Source organism: Phaenicophaeus curvirostris, chromosome 2, assembly GCF_032191515.1.
Source record: "Phaenicophaeus curvirostris isolate KB17595 chromosome 2, BPBGC_Pcur_1.0, whole genome shotgun sequence".
NCBI classification, from domain to species: Eukaryota; Metazoa; Chordata; class Aves; order Cuculiformes; family Cuculidae; genus Phaenicophaeus; species Phaenicophaeus curvirostris.
This window is the reverse complement of record NC_091393.1, coordinates 119,497,327-119,517,374: the sequence shown is the minus strand read 5'-3', so window position 1 is coordinate 119,517,374 and position 20,048 is coordinate 119,497,327. Positions and strand designations below refer to the sequence as shown.

The 20,048-nt window shown below is 42.3% G+C and overlaps 1 protein-coding gene across 1 annotated transcript in view; it reads right to left on the bottom strand.

The window, feature by feature from the left end:
* Positions 1-1,454: 1,454 nt before the first annotated feature.
* MSRA (methionine sulfoxide reductase A) overlaps positions 1,455-20,048 on the bottom strand; it is a 293,652-nt gene continuing 275,058 nt past the window's right edge. Inside the window, exon 6 of the mRNA XM_069850727.1 lies at positions 1,455-2,309. Coding sequence (XP_069706828.1) covers positions 2,145-2,309 — 165 coding nt within the window. The 3' untranslated portion in view covers positions 1,455-2,144. The remainder of the gene's footprint in view (positions 2,310-20,048) is intronic.

Below are 20,048 nucleotides of genomic sequence, written 5' to 3'. Positions count from 1 at the left end.
CTGTTTTGGGCCTTTCTGAGTCTGAAACTTGATCTGCTGAGAAGAAAATCACACCAAGTGAATATATGGAGAACTATCCAAAAGGAAATGCTGTGCATGTGTGTCTCTGGGTGCCCACCATCTAGCTTTCAAAAACGGCTTTAATGTTCCTCTGCCCAAAACCATTACATCAAGGTGGACTCCTACAAGCTGTTCCTGAAGAAGAGCAAAGTTGCTCCTTTACACATCTGAAAGAGGGCACATCAATGGCACATGTTCTTCAAACTTCGTAGTTAAGACAGTTTCCAAAATAAGAAACACATGAAAGGCTCAAGCCCACACCTCCCACTGCTTTGGGAACTGCAAGGAGCAAGTCGGATGGGTGGGACAAACCCAACCCCATCTCTCCTACTGAAGCTCTTTGTCCTAGTAGGATAACCCATAGCATATATACAATTCCTATGCTCTTCGGCTGTAGCTTTTAGTCTTTACTCCAAGATCCCCATATTAAAATAATCCCTATGCTCTTTGGCTGTAGCTTTTAGTCTTTACTCTGAGATCCCCATATTAAAATTACGGATTATTTTACATCTTTCTGGCCGTCCTGCTGCTTTGATTGCACAGGCACTGGGGCCAAAACTGCCTGACACTACATTTGCACAGCACCTGTCATAATGAGCTCTGGTCTTGGTGGGGGCTCTACAAGCTATTGAAGTAGAATCATAGAATCGTTAAGGTTGGAAAAGATCTTTAAGATCATAAAGTCCAACTGTCAGCCTAACACCACTGTGCCTACTAAATCATGTCCCAAAGAAATGCCACATCTACGTGGTCTTTGAACACCTCCAGGGAAGAAGACTCCACCGCTGTCCTGGGCAGCCTCTTCCAATGGTTCACCACTCTTTCAGTAAAGTAATTTTTAATAATGTCCAATCTAAACCTCCTCTGCCATAACTTGAGGCCATTTCCTCTCATGCTATCACTTGTTAGCTGGGAGAAGAGACCCACCTCACTCCAACCTCCTTTCAGGGAGCTGTAGAGGGTGATGAGGTCTCCCCTCAGCCTCCTCTTCTCCAGATTGAACAGTCCCAGGGCCCTCAACTGCTCCTTATATAACTTGGTCTCTAGACCCTTCACCAGCTTGGTTCTCCTTCTCTGGACATGCCCCAGATCCTTAACGTCTTTCTTGTGGTGAGGGGCTCAAAACTGATCACAGGATTCGAGATGTGACCTCACTGGCACTGAGCAGAGGGGCATGATCACTTCACTGGAGCCACATTGCAGAGATAATAAATCATAGGAATAATTGTGTTACAGTGAGGCCAACATGAATTCTACTCCTCTGTACTGTTATGCAGGTTAACGCAGATTTAAAAGATGTTTAAATAACAGTTTTCAGCTTTTAATAATATTTGATACTTTTTTAGATCTACCCAGATATACACTTAGAAGCATGGAACACATCACAGACAACATTTTTCTTTTTTTTTTTTGTTATAATTTATTTTTACTGCAGGAAACAAGATTGATTTCTTTTTGTGCTTGTACACATTTTGGAACTGTCAAAAAGAAGTATCACATCATAATTTATACTTTTTCGTACTAAAATTATTTCTGAAAATAGGCACTATAGGTGATATTACATGTTACAGTGGAAGTGGAATTGTAAGACAATTGCTGATTTTAGAAATTCACCATTCTCAAAGACATCAAATTACAGGGTTGTGATAGTTCAGATGAGCCCAACCATGGCTCCGGCTCATAACACAAGCAAATTCATTAACCCAAGAAAATAAACATGTCTGTAGGCATTAGCTATGCAAAGCAGTTAGCAGGTGCAACCACCTCCTAATTCTTCCCTTTAATAGCATTTCAAGCCCAGCTTTTAGAATTTTCTTTTTTCAGATTACAAGATTGCAAGGAAACTCAGTGAGCTACACAGAGCAAGAAGCTACATTGGCCAACAGGTGCAATTTCTGCCTTTACTTTGGCTTCTAGTGTAGGTGGATGGGAAACTGCTCAGATTAAGGAAAGCTGCCCCAACAGGTTCCAGATCTTTATGCACGGATGCTGGGGGCATATTCTAACACCTACTGGGGCTGTTGGCCTTTTTTTTTTTCAAACCACTCCCTAAAACAAAGTGAAGGAGGTGGAAAAAGCACAGGCTATTTCTTGATCCCAATAGGGCAGGAAAGCCCTGTTCCCCCGAGGCCACAGTATCCACCAGGGTTCTTACTGAGGTACTGCTGATGATAATCTTCAGCGTAATAAAACTCTGGAGCCTCTCGGATTTCTGTTGTGATGGGACCAAAACCGCCCTCTGTCAATACCTGTCAAGAAACATGATAGAAAGCCATTAGTGGTTTGCTAACTTCTCTGTTGATGAATGACATTAGGTTTTTCTCTCAGCAGGAGACACGGACTTCTCTCAGCACTTGGACAATAGCTACAGCATATCCCTGAAAGACCTTTATCCTTGCCTGCTAGGGGAGGTTTAGGCTGAACATTAGGAAAAATTTTTTCACAGAAAGGGTCATTGGGCACTGGAACAGGCTGCCCAGGGAGGGGGTTGAGTCACCTTCGCTGGAGGTGTTTAAAGGACGGGTGGACAAGGTGCTGAGGGGCATGGTTTAGTGATTGATGGGAATGGTTGGACTAGATGATCCGGTGGGTCTCTTCCAACCTGGTGATTCTATGATTCTATGATTATTTTGTTAGGAGACACTGTGGGCACTGAAGTAGGCTGTGAGGAAAAGAGGTAGCGCACCCTAATGTTTTAATGGCTTGTTTGCTTAATTTGCTATGGCCACACATTTGTTCTCTCCTCTTAGTTGACCACACCAGACAAGGATGTGGTGCGACCAATGAGAGTGAAAAACAAACATGAAAGGAGCAGAGCACACTTTGATCAAGCCTGGACAGCTGCCTTGCAATGTCCAAGAATTTCCCCTGGCAGATGCCTCAGCTTTGGATTGTGATAACCACCCCAATGTCCTTATGCCAAGAACAATTTCCAGGTGAAATTTTAGCCCCGCTGATGTCATTGAGAAATAAGAGCATTAGTGTTGCTGTGATTCCATTTTTCAAAAAGATCAGTTCTATCATGACCAGAACTGTATTTTTAAGGCATATTATAACTCATTTCTGAAAGATTTCCCAAGAAGTGGACCACGAACAATAATCACTTAGCAGGAAAGGAAAAAATGTGGGTGGGGATTTTAAATTAGACTTTAATTTCTTTCTGATATCCCCTAACTGAGTTTGAAACTCCTGTAAAGCATCTGGCAGAGGGAATTACTTTTTAACATGAATTGCCATAACATTTTTCTTACTCAATTTTCCTTTTCTAAGGAAACTGGTAAGCACCAACATTTTGCAGCCAATTCTCATCTCAGTGGGTACACGACTGTGCTCACTGAAGACCGTGATAACCTCATAAGCACATTAATTGGTGTCAGACTGCTGCTGCAAAGTGTACTTGCAAAGTAGTGGACATAGATAGAATGATACTTCTATCAGCCAGACTTGACAATAAGATCAGCTGTAAGAACAAAGGGTCAGAATGTTCTCTCATCATACTAGTAAGTAAAGCCAATAAAAGGAAATGATTGCACAGAACCACAGAAACAGAGCTGGTAGACCTGTTGCAAGTCGTCAAGTCCAATTCCTTTCATTGTGATACAACAAACAATAGCTGCCTTACTCCCAGCAAACACTTGTTTAACCATTCCTGAAAGATCATAGAATTATAGAATGGTTTGGGTTTGAAGGGAACTTAAAGCTCATCCAGTTCCAACTGCCCTGCCATAGGCAGGGACACCTTCCACTGGATCAGGGTGCTCACAGCCTCATCCAACCTGGTCTTGAGCACCTCCAGGGATGATCTTCGGAGATGGAGATCCTCCAGTTTCCTCAAGAAGGTCATGCCAATACTTACCATCCTGCTAGAGAGTTTCTGCTAAAGCCTAACCCAGTTGAGCACGATACTTTTATTTAAAGCCACTGTTGTGGTTGTACTCATCATGGATGTGGAAAGGAAATCATTCCCATGCTAGGAAATAGTCTTCCACATACTTGGTGGCTGGGCAGAGAGAAAGACAACACATAATGGAAATAAGGCTTCCTACAGCATTAGCTAACACTTAAATAGCGGGTGACTATTTTAGATCAAGAAGTCTCAAGATTTCCAACAAGAATGTTTCCTAGATCATGCCTCAGCACAGCTGCATACTGACCCCATCAGTTGTTGGACTTTGTAGAGCATTAGTCTGATTTATTCTGGTAATTTCAGAATACATTTTGCTGTACTCAGTTTTCAGTCAGGAATGTAGTAATAATATTGACACAAAATCCATGACTAACATTTTTGAGGAGCCCCTGGGTTCCCAATCCTACACCAAAACTCTCAGTGCGGGTTAGGAAGAAGTTGACTAGTTAATTCATGGTATTTGAACATGGCAGGGTAACAAACCCAAGTTGACAGCAACCTGGCCTTGCTTCCCCATGTAAAGTCACCAGTGTTTTTCATCTTTGGGACAGGCTTTGTTCTGAAGGAGTTGGATTATTTACCCATCAAACGTATGAGTAAAGAAGATAAATGTGAAGGTATTTATCACAACACACTGGCAACAACTACCATAGAGGTAGCAACAGACCTGCTTTTAGAAAGCAGTTTTTCACTTACTTCCTAACCTTCCTAGCAAAGAAAAGCACTTTTAACATTATCTTCACTCCAGAAAGGTGGCACAAACTCTGTCATCATGGGCATTAGTCATTTGCTTGCTGCTGGAAATGCATGTAAAATTGGCTTCCCCCTCCTTAACTGAGTCATGAGGATGCTGCTGGAGGGATAGAAATTTTTCTACTGTGCAAACCAGTATTTGTTAAAGATTTTTACCTGGGACTTTTCCATCATTGGCCTAATTTAGTCAGTTAGAAAATCCATTCTGTTCAATAACATACCACAAGAGGGCATAAACATCATTTATCCCTTTCAGAATTACTAACAGTCTATTAAAACACTGCATGCTGAATAAAGCAGAAGCCCAAGACAACTCATTATATTGCACTTTGGTCATTAGCAAAAGATACCAGCACTGTTGTCAGAAGCAGCAGGAACCCCAGGCTCCAACACTCTGCCAAACGCTACCTTGAATGTTTTGATTTTAAAGAGGAAAATATTTTCCTCGCACTGACTGTGTTGATATGAAGATAAAAACAACGCTGGGAAAGATGATGAAGATCATGATGTGCTGGCTCCAGCAGGTGTAAATCAGCCCACTCTTGATTGATTTCCTGCCGCCGAGGCAGATATAATTTGATGGTAATCCTGTTCTAGCAGACTTCTTAGTCCTGGCTGTCTCAAAATTCCTGACCCATCCAATTTGATCTTCTGTAGCAGGACACCGCATTTTCATTCCTTCAGTAGCAGGGACAATTTAAATCACAGATTACCTGTGATGCCAGTGTAAAAGTAATTTCCAGTTTAAGTTCTTTTCTTCCAGGCAGTAAGCCAACCATGTTCTGGGCTGCATCCATGGAAGTGTGACCAGCAGGACAAAGGAGGGGATTCTGCCCCTCTGCTCTGCTCTCAGGAGACCTCACCTGGAGCTCTGCGTCCAGTTCCAGAGTACTTAGCACTGGAAGGACATGGCTCTGTTAGAGCAAGTCCAGAGGAGGCCACAAAGGTGATCTGAGGAGCTGGAGCACCTCCCATATGAGGACAGGCTGAGAGAGTTGGGCTTGTTCAGCCTGGAGAAGAGAAAGTTCTGGGGAGACCTTAGAGCAGCCTTCCCGTACTTACAGGGTGGGTACAGGAAAGCTGGTGAGAGGCTTTTTTATCAGGGAGTGCAGAAACAGGATGAGGTGGAATAATTTTAAGCTGAAAGAGTAGATATTTAGATTAGATATTAGAAAGCAATGTTTTCCTGTAATGATGGTGAGGCTCTGACCCAGGCTGTCCAGAGGTTGTGGATGCCCCATTACTGGGGAGGTGTTCAAGACCAGGTTGGATAGGGCTTTGAGCAACCTGATCGAATAGAATGTGTCCCTGCCCATAGCAGGGGGGTGAATGATCTTTAAGGTCCCTTTCAACCCAAACCATCCTATGATTCAATGAGTCTATGACCACCATCAGTTTGCACTGTTCATTTCAGTGATTTGCTCTGAATCGCTTCTGCTACAGCTGTTTGAGTTGAGACAGCTTCTCAAAATCCTAAACATGAATTGATGTGTGACTCAGCTGTGAAGAGAGACATGAGGAATTATGCAGCTTTCTGCTATGGTATTACCTAAGTCAAGTCCTCCACGGACAGCTCACACTTTGCAGATGCTTTATCTCCAGAACTGATTCTTAAAATGCCAGCTGTCCTAGGGAAAATATATTAGTGAATTGGTGAACTGGAGCAATTATTTTGGATGCTGATTTTCTTTTATATTTGGACTTGTGCAGCAGATACAAGCAAGAAGCAATATTCCTCCCTGTGGCACCAAATCTGGAGTTGTGCTGTGAGGCACTGTCTAGAGAATCCACTTACACTGTGGCTAGCTGGCCATAAAACAGAGCTATACACATGAACTCTGCATGTGTAGGACCAGGAACTGGCATAAATATCACTGTTAGATAAGATGTGATTTTGGATACACAGGCTTGGGTTCAGTTCTGGGTCCCTCACTACATGAAAAACATTGAGGTGCAGGAGCACATCCGAAGAAGGGCAATGGAGCTGGGGAAGGGGCTGGAGAACAATTCTTATAAGGAGCAGCTGAAGGACCTGGGGCTGGTTAGCCTGGAGAAGAGAAAGCTGAGGGGAGATCTTATTGGTCTCTACAATTACCTGAAAGGAGGTTGTAGTGAGGTGGGTGTTGGTCTTTTCTCCCAAGTAACAAGTGATAGCACGAGAGGAAATGGCCTCAAGCTGCAGCAGGGGAGGTTTAGGCTGGATATTCGGAAAAATTTCTTTACTGAAAGGATGGTGAAGCATTGGAAGAGGCTGCCCAGGGCAGTGGTGGAGTTTCCATTCCTGGAGTTGTTCAAAAAACATGTAGATGTGGCACTTTGGGACATGCTTTTGTAGGCATGGTGGTGCTGGGCTGATGGTTGGATTGGATGATCTTATAGGTCTTTTCCAACATTAATGATTCCATGATTCTATGATTCTATGACTACCAAGGAATAAACCTAACCAGTGTGACCACAGAAGGCTGCTCTTCATTTACCCCCAAGCAACTGTATTAAACATGCTCTGCTTCTGTGCTTTGGTTTGCCACCACCCTCCAAAATGACAGGAATTGCTGCTTCAGCTTTTTGTAGCTGGCTCATTATATTGAGCCAAAGTATGTCAAAATATTTAATCACTTGACATTACAGCACGGCAGTAACACATTCAAGGTGTTTGGCTTCTTTTTAATATTCAGATGGAAGTAGCTAATACTTGTGAAGTGCTTTAAGAATTTGGAATGAACTCTGCCAGAAAAGCACAATTCCCCTGTACCTCCAAATACTTGAAGGAACAGACTGGAAGCCACTGACACTTTGGTACGTTGTGCTGAAAACACATGGTTCATGGAAATTTAGAGAAAGAGTTGAACCCACTTATAAATTTGACCAAACACAAAAAGGGTTTAAAATTGATTTTGTTAAATGAAACTGATTAATCTTCTGAGCAGAGGCATTAGTAAAGCAGTGGAGTATTAATTGGTTTCAAACATTTCATGGCTTTTAATAAAAACAGCATCATCCTGTGCTTGATTCAATGTGTACTTTAAAAGCCAGCTTCCAGTTCATATTCCAGCTGCTGCAATGTCCAGCTTGCCTCGTGTCTCAGCAAGTTACATGAGGCTATGTTATTTCTAACGGCCTCTTTAAAATCACTGATGTTATTGCAGAAAATCTTGATGCTTGTGACAGCTACAGCTTGTGCTTCTGTATCATCATTCATCCTTGATATAAAACTGTAAGGCAAGTAATCTCACAATTCTAAGTGCCTATTTAAAACCTCTAGGGCTACCCCTTTATTATATTGACTATTCAAAATTTAATACCATCAGCAGCAACACTGAAATTCAGTTCTGTTTCCAAAAGCATTAAGAGTTCAAGGAGCTGCACTGTTTCAGGAGAGTGCCTGACTGCATGGACTTGATCCTATGAAGGATGGGAGTATGCATACCTTCTAGATACATGATTATTGGGACATTTTTCACTGGAAAACAAATTAACTGACTTTGCCAAGTCTGTGGATTAGTTGCTGGTAGACTTGGGAGCAGAAATCCAGCAATACATGCTCGCTTGTACTGAGGACAATCTATTTCCTACTTTGGTGCAGAAGAGCTAACATAATGAGTAGCATGAGGTCTAAATAATGTGTAATTAATCACAGAATGGTTTGAGTTGGAAGCAATCTTAAAGCCCATTCAGTTCCCTCCTGCCATGGGCAGGGACACCTCCCACTGGATCAGGTTGCTCAAAGACCCATCCAACCTGGCCTTGAACATCTCCAGGGATGGGGCAGCCACCACTTCTCCAGGCAACCTGTGCCAGGGCCTCCCCACACTCACAGGAAAACATTTCTTCCCAAGATCTAATCTAATTCTCCCCTCTTTCAGCCTAAAACCATTACCCCTCATCCTATCACTACACTCCCTGAGAAAAAATATTTTAATTTCTCTTCCATTTGCTAGGTGTCCTTTTCTGCAAGACCCCTGCTCTGCAGTATAACATCTCAATGATATGCTACTTTAAATTGCTTCAGTTGTGCTGCCTTCAGTTACCTGGAAGAACCTCACTGGTAAACACCCAACTGTTATTCTAGAGAATATTAAAACTCAATTTGCTGTGCTGAGTCCAGTCTCTCTATTACACTTACTGATGCCTGCTTTTCCAATCTAGTTGATGCCAACGAGCTCTACAGAGCCCTGGAATGGGCTGAAGTCTTGTCTAGCTGATAAATCTGGATTCACATCAATGCAGGTGCCATCCTTTTGGAAATCATGTGTTTATCCACAGCGAACCAGATGGGAAGAAGGATCCTGCCAAAGAAAAAGTGAAGGCAGTGGCTGGCAAGTGCTGAAGTCTACCACATTGGGCAATGGCATGGACTGGGACCAGCTATCCGCATTCTCCTCTTTCCATTTACCTGTCTGCACAATGGATTGAATGGTATTGATATATTTGATAGGTGCTGCAAGAATTGATTAGCTAATGTTTTGCACAGGACTTTGGAGTTCTACACAATTAGCTAATGCTTGCACAGGGTCCTGGAGTGAAGTGCTATCTAATTTCTAAGTATTATTAATAACCTTGCAGAGGACCTATCGAGTCTCGGAACTCACTTTGCAGCGTCTCCTGCAAATTGTGCAAGATTGAAACCAGAAATTATTGAACTATGTTGGTATAAACTCTGCATCCTGCATGGAGTAAGCATATGAATCTAAGAGCAGGAATGGTGAAACCCATTGACTGTAGAGCTTTCTTTGGTCTTTACTGTTCCAGAAAAAAAAGCTATGTATGTGACTACATTATAAATCTGAAGACATAAACATCCTACTGGGACTACAGAGAATGTGGTCAAAGAGGAGAAATGCTGTTACATGAGCCTGCTGGAATTGTTCCTACAAGTGTATTCTTTCAGTGCAGCACAGTGACAACACAGATAAGAAGGAAATACAATAGAAACTTAAATGATCTCGGTGCAAATCTTGATTCTCATCTGTAAAACTGCAAAATTGATTATGTCAGAGCTTTTGCCCATTGACAAAACTCCCACACACAACAGAGCACATCAGCTGAATTGCGTAAACTGAACCTTACTAGAGACACATCTTCATGAGCCTTAGGGGAAAGCTGTGTGTATATAGAGAGTCTGTTACGCTGGTTTGAAGATGTGCTTTCTCTGAAATGCTTTTCTCTCAAATAGTTAGCTGGAAGGAGGCTGTTTGGTCACTCATTCCTGCCAGAAGGAAAAGAATTGCTGGGCTCAGATATAAATCAGACCTGCCAAGGTAAATCGCAGTTGGCCAATAGCCTGACTATTAACATATCTGAGGCCCCAAGAGACTGTGCTCAGAGGGTCTATGAAGGATCAGGAGTGCAGTTAGTCTGATATTTCCTATTATTTTACATCTGAGTGTACTTCCTCATTGCCCACAACAATGAACTACGCCAGCTAAAATGGCATATTTATACAGACAGACTTCTTTGCACCTTCTAGCAATGGGGAAAAATGAACATTGTATTAATTTGTATTCAATGAAACTGACAGTGGAATAAAATCTGCAGTTCTATTTTTTTCCTGATGGATAGTGATCCTATGAACATGCATAGAAAGGAAGTTGTATCCTGCTCTTCATTATATCAATCTAATCCAGACTCAAAGCTTTTGCTCCAGATACTGACTGGTATAACAGGATCAACTTGACCCACAGTCTTTACAATCTTGACCTTCAGAACAGAGCTTCCTGAACACCTATCCTGTCTTCTCTTGAGGGAAGAAAGTTGAAAGTGGGGAATGACACCAGGGGGCATTTAGGAGGTATAGGAAGATAACATTAGCAAAGATAAAAGACATCTCGCTCAACTAGCATCTGGGAACTAATTAAGTGTTGAAGGAGCCATTGAGAGAGATGGAAATTCTGTTTGTCAAGCCAATTTTAACGTAGCCAAACAGCCTTTTACTGCACATCCTGCATGGATAATTTATGATGGCTAAGAAAAGATATGCCCTGTTCTGACTTTCAGTGATCTAAAGCTAAAATCTATTCCGTGGTTTGAGACAGCAGACTGTTCTTCAATAATCATCCATCCATTACTCTCATATTCCTGAAATGAAGTGAATGGTTGGGTCCAAACTGAGGCGGGGCCACTGATAACACCTAGTGCAGAATCTCCCAAGCCACTGAAAACCAGAACTGCTGTGTCCACATGGTGTGCGGTCCTGAATGATGCTGAGAAGCTAATTCAGGTCCAAAACCAGTGTAATGATAAGAGCAGGCAAATGCATGCTGCCTGTGAGGAGAAGAAAACACTTCATCTGTAAATACTGTATTGACAAGATTTTAACACTCTCATTAGGTCAGTTATCTCTGAATAGTGCTTTGTTGCAAAGTGCAGACTAGCATATTTTTCACATATTTAAGGTAAAGAGCTCAGTTCAGCTCTAGTATTACACTGCAGTCATTTTACTTTTCTAACTGGAGTCAACATATCAAATAGTTCTTCCATGATATATAAGCATGATAGTTTCTCAGGAAAACATATGATTTTTTAAGAGGAATACACAATGTATCTTTTCCTAAACTCATCCTGAAAAATCCAGAAATTAATTCTGTTGTGAACAAAGGGGGAAACTTTCAGACAGAGACCAAGCACTAATATTTACTTCTGAAATCATAAGAGCTGCTATACTGGCATACCTGAAAGAAGACCCTTATAATGGAAATTGTTGGGCAACATGTCATCTCTGCCACTTATTTTGCCTCTAATAAAAACCTCTTTTTTTCTATTCAACCTCTCATGACCATTTGTGTGTAATTCTAAACCATCTCACACCCAAGAAGCTGGGAGATTATTTGCACTGTGCTGTCAACCCCCCTTAGAAGACAGAGTTGTTTGTGGTGAAAGCCCAGAGACTACTTTTTAGAGCAGAAGGATTATCACCTGGCTTGTCTCAAACGTTCGTGGTGACTTTCAGCAAAACGAGTGTTCCAAATCTCTCTTTCTGCTTCTGTTTCTCATTCTTTAAAACAGCACTAATGCTACTCATCTCTTTTTTTCTTTATTCCAGCTCTGCAGGGCACGTGCTGTTTCTTACAATGGGCGTACGTGCACCACTCAGTGCAATGAGGATCCTGAACAAAGTTTCAGGCTCCAGTTGCCATAGCTATCACAAATATTAGTCAAGTTATCATACCGCATGCCTCGCAGCTCCTAGGTCAGCTGACACCACAGGGAAAACTCAGGCTGCACTGAGGTCAAGGGCACTTCGTCAATACTCTTCATTCAAAAAAGTTTCACGCAGCCACAGGATATTCTGGAGTGGAGAACGACTAAACTTGAATGGCTACCACTAGACTCACCTACTAAACTGGCTACTCTCAACACTAAAGTATTTACAGTCTCTATTGCTAGATTCTTACATAATGAAAGATCTCAGAGGGTTCTAACATAGGCCTAACACTCCCAGAAATTTGGAGCAAAACTATTTGTCATGCTATACATTCTTCCCAAACCGAATCACAGAATCATGGAATTGTTTAGGTTGGAAAAGACCTCTAAGATTATTGAGTCCAACTGTAAACCTCACACTGCCAAGTCCACCACTAAACCATGTCCCTAAGCCCCACATCTACATGTGTTTTAAATACTTTCAGGGATGGTGACTCCACCACTTCCCTGGGCAGCCTGCACCAGTGCTTGATAACCCTTTTGGTAATGAATATTTTCCTAATATCCAGTCTAAACCTCCCCTGCCACAACTTGAGGCTATTTCTTCTCATCCTATCTCTTGTTACTAGGGAAAAGAGACCAACACCTGCCTCACTACAACCTCTTTTCAGATAGTTGTAGAGAGCAACGATGTGACTCCTTAGCCTCCTCCAGACTAAACAGTCTCAGTTCCCTCAGCTGCTCCCCAGAACCCCTGTACTCCAGACCCTTCACCAGCTCTGTTGCCCTTCTCTGGATGTGCTCTGGCCCCTCAATCTTTTCCTTGGAGTGAGGGGCCCAAAACTGAACAAAGGATTTGATGGATGGGCTCATGAGATATCTCTTGTGCTCAAATGCAGCTTAAGGCAATAGTGTGAGAAAGGACTTAACTTGTCCCTGGGAAAGGAAAGAATCAACAATGTGCTCCTCTGGTTTTCTTGAAAAGTAGGATTTCAGCTAGGACAGGACTGTGTGCAAAACAGCATAGTAAAGTGTCTATAATTTCCTGGGTAGTCTTTGTCTTTTCCATGGAGATAAGCACAGAATGGGAGAAGAAGAGCAAAGAGCCTTGGCTAGCTCCCCTAGGCATCGGCAAAGAGAGAGGTGATGGATCCAGCATGAGACTGATGTAGACACCATTCATGGTCTGAAAAAGGCAGGGGGGGGACTTCTCAGTAGTAGATCTCAAGGATCAGTGCAGTTAAAGTTTTGTGGCATTTCCAACAAAAATCCCCGCTCTGTTTTGAAATGGAAACCTTACCCTATGGCGCTAAAACGTGTGTTGTCGGGCAACTGCTGCATTTCCAGCCTGGCTCTTTCTGACATTTGTTTCTGACCATCTGAGTTCAGTGGAATATTTTCTGAATTTTCATCCATGTAATAGGATTACAGATAGGTCGACGACTTTAAAGCAATTTGGATCCTTCAGGATGACAAATTGTTTCTGTTATTAAATATATGCATAATTACTACTAAAATTATATTTGAAATGCTTACTGGGGAATACAATTTTAGCCAATACCAAGGGCTGAAAAGTCAAGAGAAAATGAACAAAGCACATTTTAATCAGATGATAAGTAGTTTTCCAGCTGCTATAAATAGAAAAGGCTGGAAGAACACATTCGGCAAGCAGAAGAAAGTGTGAAGAGGGTAAAATTCCACAGTGTTTTGGCTTTGGACTTCAGAAGGTAGTGAGTATGAGATAGTGTGAAATACAAAGAAGCCTTTGTTGTTTACATCTGAAGTTTAAAAGTGGCACAGTGTGAATAAACAAAGGATGTTCCATGAAATACTGCAGCAGTGATGTACTCGCTCCATTTGAGTTCCAGAAACAGCATGTAAATAGAGGCATTGCCTTCTTGTTTAAAAAGAGAAGGAGGTAAACTTTAAAGCTTGCCTTCCAGAAAATCTCATTCATCCAGATCTTTAGGTTTTTGATAGGTTTTTAAGTGGTAGAAAACTCTTAAGCTTCATAAGACTAGGATCTGCATCATTTAGCATTTACTTTCAGGTTTGTTATCTTCCTGCCAACAATAAGAGTACACATGCTTTTGGAAAGCTGAATTAGCTATTTGTTACTTCTTCTGGAAAAAAAAATTGCTCTTAAGTACTAGGATAATATCAAGGAATTTATTTGTTGTGCAGACATGGAATAAACCCTACAGCCATGATAGTTCCATGAGTTAACTGATAATTTTGCAGGAGGATGCATTGTGATGCCATGGATAAGGACACAATCTACAGATACATAAGGCATAGATTGTTACATATTCAGAATTATATTTCATGTTGACTAGTTGTGTAGCATCAAACATGATTCCAGTTAGTTACCAGCATCTGTACATAACTTTCAATGAAAAGATCTCCTATATTTGACAAATCATTGATCAAATATGATTCTAATTCAAAATATTCTACCCTATTCCTATAGTATAGATAGAGAGTAACTTTTTATGAAGTTAAAAAATAAAAACCTTTATGGTTTGAATTTTTTGTGTGTAAGATCTATCTACACTGGTGCTAGCAGATGAAATCACCTTTTGAATAAGCATGGACAATCCTGAGAATTTCCATACAGATGAGTTTGGTTTTCCTTATTTGATGCCGACACCAACAGATTTCATAGCAGAAGGCAGGGTGATGCTGTCAGCTATACATTTCATTTGTACTGCAGTGAACTCTGTGAATGCAAGGCAGCTCAGGGTACCAGAGACATGCTCAGGAGGTTGGCAGTTCTGCTAAAAGATTGATAGGAACCTCTATCCCACTGGAATGGAATCTAAAGGCGAGAAGATGCCTCTCCAGGACATCACGAATGTCACCATGACACTTCCGCATCAGGGAACAGCCTTAAGCTCCAAGGAGTCAACCCACATCCCAGAAGACACAAAATTGACAAAGTACTACAGGGAAATGGACACAGCTAGGGTCAACCACAAGCTGGGGATCTACTATATCCAGTGTCACTCATTGCATCACCCTGGTAGGACCAGAGCTAAACATACATTCCTCTGAAATCAACTCCACAAAAGCTACCAAGGAAGATTAAACTGCTGGTGAGTTACTAGCACAGTTGCACATGACAAAGTAAAATACAATTAATCCATTTTCTCTAACACTTATCAATCTACAGATAGGCAAGATGCCCAAGACAGTTGGGCTTGTTTAGTCTATAGAAGAGAAGGCTCTGGTGAGACATTAGAGCAGCTTTCCAGTAACAAGTGAGATGAGGAGGGGCTTTTTATCAGGGAGAGCAGAGATAGGATGAGGGGGAATGGTTTTAAGCTGAAAGAGGGAAGATTGAGATGAGATCTTAGGAAGAAATATTTTCCTGTGAGGGTGGGGAGGCCCTGGCACAGGTTGCCAGAGAAGTGGTGGCTGCCCCATCCCTGGAGGTGTTCAAGGCCAGGTTGGATGGTCTTTTGAGCAACCCGATCCAGTGGAACATGTCCCTGCCCACGATAGGGGTTTGGAAGTGGATGATCTTTAAGGTCCCTTCTAACCCAAACCATCCTATGATTCTGTGAGTCTAACATCTGCAAAACCATTGATAGTTGCCTCCACAGAATCATAGAATGTCCTGATTTGGAAGGGACCTAGAAGGATCCTAGAGTCTATCTCCTATTCATGCATAGGACAACCCCAACATTCACACCATAATTCTACAGTACAGACTCTTTGATGCGGCTTTTGATATAGACTGTGGAAATCAGAAATTGGTTTCACAGCAGGCTGGTTCACCAAAGACAACTTAAAAACATTTGAGTTTTTCTTCAAGCTTTAATATCCACTTCTTGTGTGAGTGCCCTTGAAAGCAGATGCCTTCTGCTTGCAAGCCCAGAGACTGAAAGCACAATGATACCCCTGAAATCTGCAAATATGTGGCGAAGAAGTCAAACTTTGGATGCTAACTAGAAAGCTAGAAATATGACTTGTGCCCTTTGCAAAGCAGGTTCACTTCAGCAAGCCAAGCTCTGTGCATATTTATTCAACATAACTATTTTCCTTCTACGATTTTGAAAGCTGGTTACTTTTGCCTGCAGCAAAACTATTTTACCAGAAGAGGGGGAAAAGTGCATCAGCTGCAAACCCAGCACAGTTATTTCTTTCATGCCCTCTGGCAGCTGCCAAAAATGCTGAGAGTACAGCAGCATGCAGGGAGGGGTGAAAATAAAAAATCCTTTGTAAGGAAACAGGGTGTACCCTACGGTTCCAGCTCCATCACACACCACCCCTGAAGGAGCTTCCCCTGCGTGGCTCTGATCAAACTGCTTCTGAGCACAACAGAGAGTAATGTATTACAAGGGACATAGCAAGCTACCTTTTAACTCCATTTACCTTTAACTGACGATAGATTTCTTTCACAAGCTACAGTGCTTTTTATCACAAGCTATAGTGATTTCTTATTAAAGTAATGCACCTTAGACTTACAGAAAAAGACTAGTGAAGAAGACTTCTAGAGCTTCTTTATCTTATCCACCTGCCCCAAGCTCTACTTACTCCTTCCTGGAAGAGTTTAGATGTAAACTGCTCTCAATTTTGTGATTAGCAATCCCTACCACAAACCATCCCCACTGGACAGGCTTGGATGTTTGATTGAGATTCACAATCAACACGTTAATTTGTCAGTAAGCTTAGAAAATGCAAGACCACGTTGGACTTCAGGGTCAAATTCCACTTGTCATACGAGCCTCCCAGCATCGATGAAATGGATTTATGTGGCTGGAAAGGAGATTTGAATTTGGCCATTAGTAAAACAAAATACCGAACTGATTGTGGCTGGAAAGGAAGCAAAGAAAATGCAAGGAATGCACTTTACATTTCAGCGAGAACCTGGCATTTGCAGCACATCGTCTTCCTGCCAGCTACAGAACAGCAGTGACTTGGCAGAGGTTTGATAGCCAGATGTCATCCTCATCTGGTTGTCTTGGCTCAGGCTGTTTGTTTGAAATGAACAGCAAAACAGAGCGAGTCGGGGTCTTCCTGGTGCTACTTGCACAACAAGAAATAGAAGTAGAAAGGTCTTTTGGGCGACGCGTCCCGTCCTCTGAATCTGGCATTGCTTTGCATCATTCTGTCAAATTTACAGCCCTCACCAGGCAAAATATGGGAGGTGGAATCAGAGTTAACAGGCCAAGAACAAAACAGGATATAAGGATTTGTTTGACAGCTGCCTCTCTTCGGGTGATGAATACAGAACAAATGATCTTCCTGCTTACTCCCCCAAGGCAGCTTTGAACACATTTCGGCACTCAGAGTCCTGGGTACCTTTCTTGGTGATAAAGGGCTGCAGTTGTATTTCTTTGTTCAAATCCATTGCTACATCTCTCCTCCACTGTAAATTTTCAAGTGGTGGTTTTAAGGAGAGAGGTTCTGTAATTCTATTATATTACTCTAAACAATGACAAGGAGAATAACATCAGAGCCATCCCCATCCAAAACCTGCTGGCTTTCCAGTTCATTGTTTTTTAAACTAGTACAAGCTATTAAAGATGCACTGATAAATACAGAGGTATGCAGTCTAACATTACATGTCCCTCTGACCACATGGTCCTTTCGATGCAGCAGAAGAGTTGAACTAATAGGCAAATGTTTGCCAGGGTTTTGATGTGGCAGCTAAGTCACAAATGCCTTTAGATTCAAGACAGAGGAGACAGAAATACATCCTAGTCTCTTTAAGACCCCACGTGCCTGACCTTATATCAGAAGGAGAATTACATTTTAAACTGAAAGCCTGATAGCACGCGTGTATGTTTGTATACACATCAATATGTGTGATAAGAAGGCTGCTTTGTGGCAAAACCTGCCAACAAATCCATTTTTTCATCGCCATCTGCTAGGAAGAGAGCAAGCACCTGTTCGGAGCAGCTGCCTGAATGCAGAATGTAGGTAAGAGGAAAATCAGTTTCATTTTGGAGTTGGCCTGCTGCAGGTAGCACATGGCTCTCACCAACAAGGATGCCAAGTGGTCCTTTTTAAGCTTGTCCTAATTAGGAAGTGGCTAGCATTATGAACTCTCAAAACTGTTCATTTAGGTTATCACAGTAAGTAAAGAGAAATAATGGGGCTCCCCTTGCTGCCCCTGAAAACACCTCCACAGCCTCCTTCGGGGTCTCTGACCTTACCTCTGCCTCTTCCTCTTTTTTTGAAGCAAGGAAAGCTAATAGACCATTTGGAAATGTCACACATGACTCTGTGCCTCTCTTGGCACGGCAGGTTGCAGCAGGACATGTTGCTTTGAGGAATCGCAGCGTTAGCAACACCCCTCTACTCCTTCCTTTGGAGAACAACTGCTTCCTTTTTGGTGCCCTTTTACGTCCACCTCAGTGCGGGTCCTTTGAGGATGTTACAGAAAGGAAAAGAAAGGGCTCGGTCCAAGTGCTTGCTGCGATCAAGTCTACAGGCACCAACAGATGCCAGTTCTGCCAGGCTGTCATTTCTCCAGGGGTCCTACTATCTAGGCAACTTGAAGTGGGCAGGAGAGATGCATTAAAAGATTTCCCATACTCTTCCAAGTGATACATCCAAGATCAGAAGTCAGTGTGGCCTCTCCCACTATGCCTGACACCATGGATAGTCTCAAATCTGCTGCCCTTAATCCATGCTTATGGTATCTATGTTTCCACTGAAGGAATAAGGTCACCCAGTTAATTCTCTCCAATCTTTCAAGCATAGACTGTTTCTGTCTCATTTTCTCCAGATGGTGAATATAGGACCATGAAGATGATCCAAAGGCTGGAATACCTCTCCTGTGAGGACAGGCTGAGAGAGTTGAGGTTGTTCAGCCTGGAGAAGGCTCCAGAGAGATCCTATAGCAGCCTTCCAGTACTTAAAGCAGGCCTATAGGAAATCTGGGGAGGAGCTCTATATTGGGGAATGCAGGGATAGGACAAGGGAGAAAGGTTTTGTCCCTGCATAAGTCAACCTCAACATTCACACCCTGTGTCTGAGGGTGTTGTCCAAATGCTTCTGGAATATTGTCAGGCTTAGTGCCGTGACTGCTTCCCTGGGAAACTGTTCCAGGGCTCCATTACCCCCTGGGTGAAGAACATTTCCCTAGTATTCAATATAAACCTCCCTTGGCCCATCTTCCTGTCATTCCCTCAGGTCCTATCATTGGTCATCAGAGAGAAGGGATCAGCGCCTGTTCCTTCTCCCTTGTGAGGAAGCTGTGGATCATGATGAGGTCTCCCCTCAGTTTCCTCTTCTCCAGGCTCAACAGACACTGTCTTGAGAAACAAAGAATATTCCCAAAGTGGTTTTGAGGCTCCAGGCTCTGCAGTCTGCATTAGACTTCAGCTGGGCCAAATGATGGTCAAAAAACTCCTGATTCCTAGATGGAAAAAACACCTCTCCAGCTTGGGTTATGGAAACCAGAGCAAGTATGGGAGGCTGACAGAGAAATAACATTTCTTCTCCTCATGAAGGAGCAAATTTGGTCTTGATGTAATGAAACACATAAAATCACACAAAGCCATCCCACAGAGTCACTTCTCAGTGCAAAGCCACACTTTAAATTGTGTGTTTTAGAACAAATACATTCGGTCAAGCAGGATTTTTTTTTTTGCTTAATGCAGATTTATATCTGTAAGCACAAGTGTAAACATATAGTTTCATGCCTCCTGGGATATGCCTAATGGGCTCTGAATTCACTCTGGCTCATTTCTTTGTAAAGCGTTGGCTGTACAGTGGGAGAATTGAATAGGGTTTCTCACTGATGGATGTTTTTTCATTTTGAATTTAAATGTACAAACTGAGATCGTGGGTTATTATTGCCATGAGAAACAACAACAGAAAATGAGTTGTAGATTAAGATTTGTAGATTGAGAGTTGTAGATTAAGAGTTGTAGATTAAGGAGTCGGTGACACAAAAACATTCAAGAACAGAATGAGCTAATTAACTTTACCCTCTGCCCTCTAAATTAGTTATATATTTACTTAAGTGCTTCTGCTCGCCACTAGCCGAAGGGCAGCGATGCAGGAGCATGCAGAGCGGGTAGGTCCTGCTGTCCTAGCTCCTTTCAGCCAACAAAGCCCATGTGGTAGCAAAGTACATCTCCTTATGTTTTATATGCTGTGATTCATTGCTGGGTCTGGGCTGTCAGAGAGGAGACGGTGATGCTGAAAAGCTCAGAGCTAGCTTAGCTGT